This window comes from Cinclus cinclus, chromosome 2 (genome assembly GCF_963662255.1).
Source record: "Cinclus cinclus chromosome 2, bCinCin1.1, whole genome shotgun sequence".
In the NCBI taxonomy this organism is placed as follows: Eukaryota; Metazoa; Chordata; class Aves; order Passeriformes; family Cinclidae; genus Cinclus; species Cinclus cinclus.
The window spans coordinates 15005469-15015450 of NC_085047.1; the positions used below are offsets into that span (position 1 = coordinate 15005469).

At 40.4% G+C, this 9982-nt stretch overlaps 1 protein-coding gene across 8 annotated transcripts in view; it reads right to left on the minus strand.

Moving 5' to 3' along the window:
- Positions 1–9312, minus strand: part of APP (amyloid beta precursor protein) — a 160118-nt gene extending 150806 nt beyond the window's left edge. For all 8 annotated transcript variants that reach the window (XM_062515348.1, XM_062515346.1, XM_062515345.1 and 5 more), the window contains exon 1: positions 9178–9312. In XM_062515348.1, coding sequence (XP_062371332.1) covers positions 9178–9297 — 120 coding nt within the window. In that variant the 5' untranslated portion in view covers positions 9298–9312. The remainder of the gene's footprint in view (positions 1–9177) is intronic.
- Positions 9313–9982: the final 670 nt, after the last annotated feature.

Here is a 9982-nt window from a genome sequence, read left to right on the forward strand (position 1 = left end):
CCATGATAATAATTAATCCACAACCACCTAGAACAATTTTCTGTAAGGAACACACATCCATAAAGAAAAGATTATCTGTGGGAATTTTTTATTAGCCGGAGGCATACAATATTTGGAAGATTAAAGCAGGCACTCAGTACAGCGCTACATAATCATTTTAATTGGATAAAGGCTAACTGGATCATAATGCTGCTGTATGAATTAGAAATTAGAAAGTGGTAGTAGTGCTTGGGAAAAAAGGAATGTCCCAGAAATCAAGAAATACTCCCCCCATCAAACCTGGGGCCATTGCTCTGCTATGAATTCAAGCAAATGTACTTCCTGACAGCTTCAAAATACGGAAGGAGAGAAACTGTCTTTTCCTCTTTTTTATGTTTGCCTGCAGAACCAGCAACAGAAACTCTCTGAGTAATGACCTTTTCTTTGCTAAGAGACCTCTGAACATGAATCCATTTTGTGATACCAATCACTGCTCCTACTACAAGCTTCATACACTGCTATTGGGAAGCAATCACCACTGTAGCCAGTATTTTTTGATTCCCATATCTTCCAAAGTAGATGGACAACAATGAAATGAGAGAGGAGAAAAAAACAAACTTGCCTCAACAAAAAACAAACAAACAAAAAAAAAAGACAAAACCAAATCAGATGCCAATAACACTACAACCACAAGAAAAAACAAGGCAAGAAGATAATAACAAGCTAAGATTAAGACAATAACAAGCTATAGCACAGGAGAGCTATAAAGCTATCCAAAAGGGATGGAGACAATCAAAGAAGTATGGAACACCACACAAAGGTTGCTATCAATTCATACACATACAATATTGAACAGAGACTTGAGGAAGACCAGAAAGAGATGAAGACCCTAAACACACAAAACCACTCAGACCCTGCAGGCAGCCTTCCAGGTCTCAGGAGCACCATTCCCAGGAGGCATCACTCATCCATCTGCAGAGATACACTTGCAGATGTTGGGGCTTCAGTGCCTTGAAGGGGACACAAGTCTGACATTTCCAGGGCGCAATCCCTACATCATTCCATCTCTTGTCCATTTACTGCTAAAATCTCTCCAAGAGGCACTTACAGCACAGAAGCTGGATCAAGGAACTGACCTATCTCTGAAAACTTTCCCCTTAGAATAAAAACTGCATCACAGTGGAAAGTGCCAGGAGTTCAAGAGGACCCAGACTGATCATGAACAAAAGTGGGATAGATCTGTGCCAGACTGAATTGTCCATGTAACCACGGTCCCAAAAGGTGGATGAAAAAAAAGAATCACAGAATTGCCTGGGTTGGAAGGGACCCTAAAGATCATCTTGTTCCAACCTCACTGGCCTTGGACACACCCAGGGATGGGACAGCCACAGCTTCTCTGGGCAACCTGTGCCACTGCCTCACCACTCTCACAGGGAAGAATTTCTTCCTAATGTCTAATATAAACTTATTCTGTCAGTCTGGAGCCACACCCTCTTATCCTGTTACTACATGCTCTTGCAAATAGTTTCTCTATCTTCCTCAAAATGGCTGAAAAATAACAGCTGTATATTGATAAAATTTTTTTCTTTACTTAAGGCAACCATCACACTTTATGCCTATTATGTCTTAGGCTTATAATTTATTAAAGAAACAGCTGCTACCAGTTAGAGAGTACACAGTGAAAGACTGGGAGATGTGTCCGTAAAGAAAATTGCAGACCACGTATGATGAGAACACTGTATGTAAGGCAGAAAAGAGAATGTGAAATGCAGCAGTAAACATCTTTGTTGTCCTCACCAGGACACCACTGATGTGGGAAAGGCAATGTCTCTGCAGACCACATCCAACCCTACACAGCCCTCTCAGAAGTATCCTGGGCCAGGAGTTGGGTCAGTTGAGCTTCACTCCCCTGGCTGAGCAGGCTGAGCATCTAGTGCAAGTGTGGCTGGTCTTTTTGTAACCTCAAGGAGCAAACCACAAGCACAAAACACAGATTGGTGATGATAATGAAGAACTTTTTCTCAATCACGTGCTAAATGGTCAGCTGCTAGCTCAGTTATGGAACAAACAAGGCAAGAGGGCTGCCCTGCATGTAGCCATTGCATTCATGTCTTCTAAAAAAGACAGAATAAACTATTGTACTCTCAGCACAAACATAATGCTGATGGAGCCCACTGATTAATCTTGTACACCATATCTGTGAAATTCAAAATTAATCTACAGGAAAATGCAGCACTACAGTTTCATTAAACGCTGTAGTACATGTTTACCTAAATATTTATTTATGCAGACAATCCTCATCCCTTTTCACCCTTTTTCCTCCCTCAGCCTCAAAGCAGAAGCACTCTTTGAAAAAGTCCTTATTTTTTAATTTCACTTCTTTTTGAGACATGCAAAAAAAAAAAAATCAGTGTAGAGAAAAACAAGAGGGTAGATTATTAACAAAAGAAAGACAGGAATCATTGTGCAACATGCGCTCCAAGTTTTATTAGTCACTTGATTTGAAATACATTTCAGTGGCAGACTACAGTCTGGGCAAAAAATCCCAGCCCTATTTCTCAAGAAGGTGAGTATACTAAAAGCTTTAACTGCAGGATAAATACACCATCAATAGTAATCCTCTGTTTCCAAGCAAATCAAATTTAAGCACTGGACGAAAGAGTAAACTAGTTCAACCTCTGCTGTGGTCCCAAAGCTAAATGAAACCTAAGAACTCAATAATCAATGCAAACAGTGCTAAGATACCATTCAGTCAAGCTTTCAAGCACGACTGTACACATCTCAGAATATACCAACACCCATTTCTGTTGAAAATGTCATTTGTTTTTAAGGACATTCTGTGCTGCCAAAATCTGTATGTTTCCTTTTTCATTAAAGGGATCATTTTCCTCAGAGCAAAATTTATGCCTTTTTAGACTGATGAATTTCAAGTAGTGCAGGTTTAAAATTCATTTTCACCTTCAATACTGTGGCTATTCACTTTGAGAAACTAGAAAGGGCACATTATGCAGCCTAGATAAAAACAACAATTTCTATTACAATGAAAATGACAAGGTGGAGAGAAACCATTACTAAAGCAGTAAGACCATTGTCATCACATCTCAAGTTCTCAGAAAAAACAGGCCAAACAATTTTTCTCTTTTCAAAAACCTTGTCATCCCCAGCAGTTTAACAAACTTTTTAGCAGGAAGACAAAGACTAGAGGGAAGGAACTGCTGCCAACAGTGCTGCCTGAAGTAGGCTCCAGGACAAGCACAGCAGGATTTATCAGATATGGTGACAAGAGGAAGCCAAGCAAGTAAATTAAAAAGAGATGGGCCAGTCATTTGGTGGCCTTTTTGGCCCATGTACAAAACAGGGGACATCTGGGGATTGTGGGGTAAATTAATGTCAAAGTTTTAGTATGGTCATACCCCAGCTTGTACTGGGCCTGGCTAAAAGTTGTTTTTGGGTTTCACAAACAACATACCTAAATACATGGGACAAAACCAGGGGATTTGAGAAAATGACAAGATGATAATTCTGGAAGCATTATGGTTAGAGATCAGAAACATCAACAGTGTTCTGTCAAGAGTTTTATTGAATTGCCTATTACAGGAATTTACCCTACTCTTTTCTGTTCCATGTAACACAAAGGTAAGTTAAGAATGTAGTAACATATAATTCTTTATAATTCTGTTATTTCTGGGGGGATTTTTGTAAGAAATACACACTGACCACAAGATGGTCATGCATCCTAGTCATGTTTAAAAAGAAGTGGACACATGTATTGACTTTACAAAAGAAACCAAGCAGTCATGAGATGCCAAGTGTAACACCTCCCAAAGTCAACACTCACTTTACATGTATAAGGCGCTCTAGGCATCTAGCTAAAGATCACAAAGGAAGCCAGCTGCTGATTACAAAGTGCACTAGATCTCCCAACTCCCAGGTTTAATTCACTCTCACAATATCCAAACACAAACTTATTTTATTGCAGCTGTGGTTTGGTCTTGGGGGATAAGAAAATGCCAATAAACAGTTACATGCATACTTAAAATGGAAATAGGCATCTCCAAAACAAAACGAAGTGAGGGGGGAAAAAAGTGTATTAGACAAAATTTTTTTTTGCCAGCTGTGACTGTTTTACAATTCATTTTGGACGGTGAGTTCAATACAGATGGCAAAATAATTTCAGTCCTTCAAGGAACTCATGTAATGTATCCTAACTACTAGGCATAAAATTCTGTACATAGTAGCTGCTCAAAATTGTTAATATAATAAACATACACCAATACCTTCCATCTGAACACTCTAAACAGGGAATGAAGCACACCTAAATTAACTTCCTACTCTGTATATTCATGTAACTCTCAAAGCACACTTTGACAAAGGGCAGGCTCCAGATGGGGCTTATGAACACTGTTAGGAAGACAGGAGCTGACTGACTTCCAAAAGCATCTTCCTACAACAATAATGTGTAGGTGGGGGAAACCCAACTCCTCCCATAAAACAACAAAAGGCAAATCCAGGTATCCACCTGTTTTGCGACACCAGTTAACCACACACAAGGGGCTGTGAGAAAGAAACTTTCCCCAGGGGTAGTTATCAAGTAATTATATAGTATGGCAGGGTTTTCCCAAAATCCCTCTGAAACAGCTGCTGCTGCAGGGTCAGCAACAGGACCCACTGACCAGTGGTTTGATCTGATGTGTCACCAAGATCACTCAACATCTTAAGGATTCTGGCACACAGAGCTGTAAAACATCCATATTTACATCAATTCCCCATTGCTCTAGCATCTGCAGCACTTGCATTTGACAGCTGTTTGCAGATCAGACCCATGCAGTTTTACTTCTCAGTAACAGGTACAATCCATACAGCAGCATGCTACCTAGTTTGACATTAAAAGAAACCACTAATAAATTGTACTTCTCTACACAGCATTTCATTCCACCCAAGAAAGTTTCATTTAAAAAAAATAAAATATTTTAAAAACCACAGATATTTAAAAAAAAAAAAATCAAACAAAAAGAGAAGCCACCAGCTTATACTGAACACAAGAAAATGCGCAGATATGCTTCCAGGACCACTTCCTGGAAGTGTTGTTCAGTGTTGAGTTTAACTGAAGTCAAGGAAGCTGGGAGGCAGCATTCAAGTGTCTTCCATTCCCTTTGAAAAAAAGCAATCTACTGTCTGAGCTTTGCCATATTTAAACCGTGTGATGTGTTGTCCAAATACAAACTCTGATAGTGCAGCACAGGAACTGAGCTCCCACTCAAAAGAAGTAAAGCAAAAACAAGCAACATTAATCTTTGAAACACGTAGGTGGTTCTGCTTATTCCCTGTTCCTCCCTTTCTGCTCTGCAATGCTCCTCCACTGCTACTTCCTCCATCAAGACTTCAAAATCCACCTAAGCTGGCAGTGGACCACAAGAGGAAACAATGGGAATCTCAAGGTTCGCAGTCCATCTCTGCAGGGGAAATACAAGTCCTGTAGTCTGTGCACCTCCTAAGCCCTGTGCTCTGCCCACCTCTCAGGCATCTAGCCTGGCATTGCGAACAGAAGCTCTTCTAAAAGAAGAGCTAACAGGGAGGCAGAAGAACACATCTACTTTTAAGTTTGGATGAAAGGAGAGGTGGTATTTTTTATTTTTTGAAAAATACCTTCATTTTTTTTTTCAAAAATACCTTCAATCAGAGCCAGAGAAGACACGAAGTATCTTTTTTTTTATTAACAGTTGAGCGGAGTTTCCTGATAGATTAATTTTTTATTATTTTAGAACCAAGGAGCCACCAAGTAAGATCACTATACTTGCACACATTGGGTTTCCACCCAAATGGCTCTTTTTGGTATGTCCCTTCTGGTCTTTTCCAAGCTGGAAGAAGAACTGGGTGCACTCTACAAGTTTTACCAGAGGAGTGCATCTCCCCTTGCAATGCAGTCATTATCACGATACCTGAAACAGTGCTCACAAGGGATCTGCAACAAAATCCACATGGACAGATTTCTCAACAGAAGTACAGGGTGGAAAAGCCAAACCTTCCATTGCTTGCTGTCACTTCAAGGTTTGTTCAGAACTGGGTAAAAAGTCCAGTTCCTCAGCAGATGGTACAAAGAGCTGCTGCTACAGCAAGAGTGAAGAACCAAGAAAGCTGCCACAGTGCCAGGGAACATGAAGGCAGGCACAGGAGGAATACCTGTCTGCAGGTTTAGCAGAGCATTTATCCTCAGCCTCTGCCTAGAGCAAGAAATAAAGTACACAGGAAGAAACAATCCCTCTTTTGGGGGGGAAAAAAAAGAGCAACATTAAAGGAGAGAAAAAAAAGGAAAATATCATATTTGGCAAAAGCAATCAAAAAGGAGATTTTTACCTGTGTGCTATTCCAACACAAAAGGTAGCACATGTCAGCCTTGATGCTTATTGCTTCCTGCTAATGGGAAAATGCAAATTTGTCCTATTCCCTAATAGTAAGTGCTGTCTTGCAGCCAAGGTAAACAGCAGAAAACGTGGGAAATACTAGCCATATTTGGAATACCAGCCACAAAAACAAGGAGTTCCCCAAAGCTAAGAAGCCAGTTTGAGTTGCATTTACTAGAAATCCTCTACAAATTAATTCCTTTGGTAGAAGTGGGTGCTGTTATCCAACTCTTCCATTTCTGCTGTGATGTCATAGGCAAGTTTAATAGCAAATATTAAATAGTATCAAATAACAGCAAAGCATCAGTGCCATTTCCTGGCTAAAGCCAAAGCCCAAGCCCAGGATGCCACAGACCTAGTCAAAGGGGTGTGGGGAAGGAGGGAGGAAATGGGCACTGAGTCATACAGAATAGGGAATTCCCTTCCATGCTGCTGGGTTGGATCAACTTCCATGTGCCTTTTTGCTTTACATTGCTGTCAGCAGATCTGAACTTCCTAATATGTGCTCTCCATTTCTGAATTTATTACCAGCAATCAAAAACCTGAGGCTCACATGATTTCACCCCACCCCAAAACACCTGCTGGCAGCAACCCCATTGCTGCCATATGTTCTTTACACCCCAGACCACCCCATATCCCTTCTCCACCAGCAGCCTACAGCAGCTGCACTGTGCAGCTCAAGGGGGTGTGTGAGGGAAGGACACAGCAGGACATCAGCAGTTTCCAGCAAACAAACCAAAAGCATACTGGTGAGCACAGCAGGGAAAGATGGGGGGTTTTTGCCAGATTCCCATGTTTCAACACACCACAGCAGAAATGCTCACTTCAAGTTGGTAAAAAGCATACTGCTTCACATAATTCATAGAGATTAACTAAAATCTGTAAAATGCCAACCCCATTTTTAGGGAGTAGACCTGCCTGCACTTTGCCCCACGACAGGGCAGAGCCATAATTTGAACTGGAACTGGAGACACTCTAAAATAATGACAATCATCTAATACTAAGCCACTAAACTGTCAAGCACACAAAATAGGGCTCAACACACTGGAATTTAAGTATTTGCCTTTAAAAACCCAAGTAACACAAGGTTTCTCTGTTTCAGTCATGAGAAAATTCCAGGTTTGTAAAAATATCAGGTTGAAAGAGACCCATCATGGTCACTTAGACCTTCTTCAGCTCCAACCAGGACTCACATCTATGCCACACAAAATTGATTGGGCTCTCACCTGCTTAAGTTCTCTCAGTCTCCACACATGGCAAACCATTTTTTTTCCTTAGGGAGTCAAAAGTTTTCTTATTAGTCTCTTTGCCATTTAACATTCTATATCTATTACCTTCTGACTGCTTTTGCTTACCTCTTCCCTCTACTTTTGAGAGGGCTTTTTTTATTGTCAATGCCACCCAAAATTCCCAAATCACCCAGCAGTCAGGTGACAGTTATACTCTGAGACTTTGTTCCAGAATCCTTCCCTGCCTGTAGCATTTGTGGTTGAACCCCCAGCCTACTGAGACATTCATGCCTTAAAAGCCCCCAAACTTTCTAATCTTACTTCCATAATTCACATATTTATTTCTTTAACTTCAGATAGATTTACTACCCTTAGTCACTGATGCATTTTTAGTTACTGATGCTTTTCTTTTCTTTTATTATTCCTTCCCTCACCCTCAATAATTTCATTGTGCATAAATCAACTTTATTTAGATAAATCAAAGAAGACAACAGAAAACCAGAAGAAATCTTTGAAACTGTCCTAGTAGGTTAGGCATTTTTGTTAGTGAAAAACAAAAATATTAGTTTAACAAAGCAATTTTCTTAGTAAAGAGTCAAAGCTACTGACGAAGAATCAATTTCAATTGCCATTACAATATCACCCTTAAAGCGGATATTTTGCCCAAATGCAATAAAAACTGCATAAAACACCATAAACCTAGAAAGAAAGGACAGGAATGAAGATGCCAAGAGAGCAAAGATCTGAAAAATAAATTCCCTTGCTTCCTAAAGTTTCACAGGAACTGGTTTGACATTTAGGAAACAAAGCAGCTACTCCTATGGCAATATGCAATAGCCCTTACTTTGAGAGAGAGAGAGAGAGATGGTAATAGCAAATGTAAGGACCAAGGCAACTCAAACCATGCCCTTTTGTTCCACTGCATGAAATAACACATTTTCATTTCAAATTGTCACAGACTGGTACAGGGTGATTGTACTAACACATCATGGAGACAGAACAAAATTAGATCCACATGTTCTTAGGATATAAGCAAGTGGGTAAGAAGTTTCTGCTCTCAAATATGAAATCAGTCATTGTGACTTCAACTGTAGGGGAAGCTTTTCCATTAAGAAACTCTGAATAGTTCTGTGTGTAGCAGGGGCTAATAACTCTGGACTGCACAAGTGCATTTCAGTGTCATGGTAGAACAATAGGAGTCATGTTAGAGCTGATCTTTCCAAATCAGCCAAAAAAGACCAAGGGCATTTAAAATGATAAACTGCAACCCTGGCTTTATTCAAAACACTTTATAAGAAAGAAGTCCATTGCACACCTACTATGCAAAAATTATCCCCCAAGGATAGAAGAGAGACAACATTCTCCAACAGTCCCAGTGAGTCCCTCAGCAGCCCATTCCTGAAGCTGTTTTAACAGGTGCTGGAGAGAGCCTCTCAGAAAGGACAAGAAGGCAAAGGAGAAAAAGAGGTCAAAAAAGAAAGGGAAGATTCCCAACAGACTGAGCTCTCCAGCACATGCCTGCTTTTTGAAAGAACAGCCACTACAGTTATTCCTGAGACAGCACTTACTTCCTGGCAGTACTGAAGAATCCCTTCTTTTGTCCCAATGCAAGTCTTGGTGCCGGAGGGGTCCGATTCCCACTTTCCATTCTGCACATTCATATGCATGTTGAGTTTGCCACAGAACATGGCAATCTGAGGCTCTGCCAGCAGCCCTGCATTTCCATCAGCAGGCACCTGGAATGAGAAGAAAAGTTTTAATCTCACATTTGACATTTCAGTCCAGCCAAAGCAGCAACAGGTCAAGCAAGTCTAAGACAAACTCCAGACTCATCCACCCAGGCAGCAAAGACCAAAATTTTTGATTCAGAGAGATGTGAGAAATACAAATGGGGCGTTCATAGAAATCCAGATAACAGTAGTATAATTTTAAAGCTGTAACCAAACAGTTTTGTGGCCCAAAACTGTCTTCTTACCAACCTGGGCTAAACACACAACAAAGAGCACATTTGGAGCAATAGAAGTTAAATTTTCCAAATATAGCTGTTATAATGTGGGGGAGGGGTTTACTAACAACTAAATTAAAAAGTAACATGTTTTTAGCAAGAATTTCCTAAAAAACACCTCACAGTGTTATCCAAGCTCTTCGGTGGTCCATGTCCTTGTTGAGCACACAGGCTCTATTTTATCATGCATCTTATGAAGATGGTGGGTTAAAAGCAGCTTCCAACCTAAACTTTTCTTGGATTGAACCTCAAAATGTAGAGGGGCTGGAGAGGTATGAAAGCAGCTCTGCTGAAGGTTTAGCTCCCAACCAAGAATTACAGAATATCACCTCCCCAACAAGCATTAAGACACCAGGCTCAAAACAGGT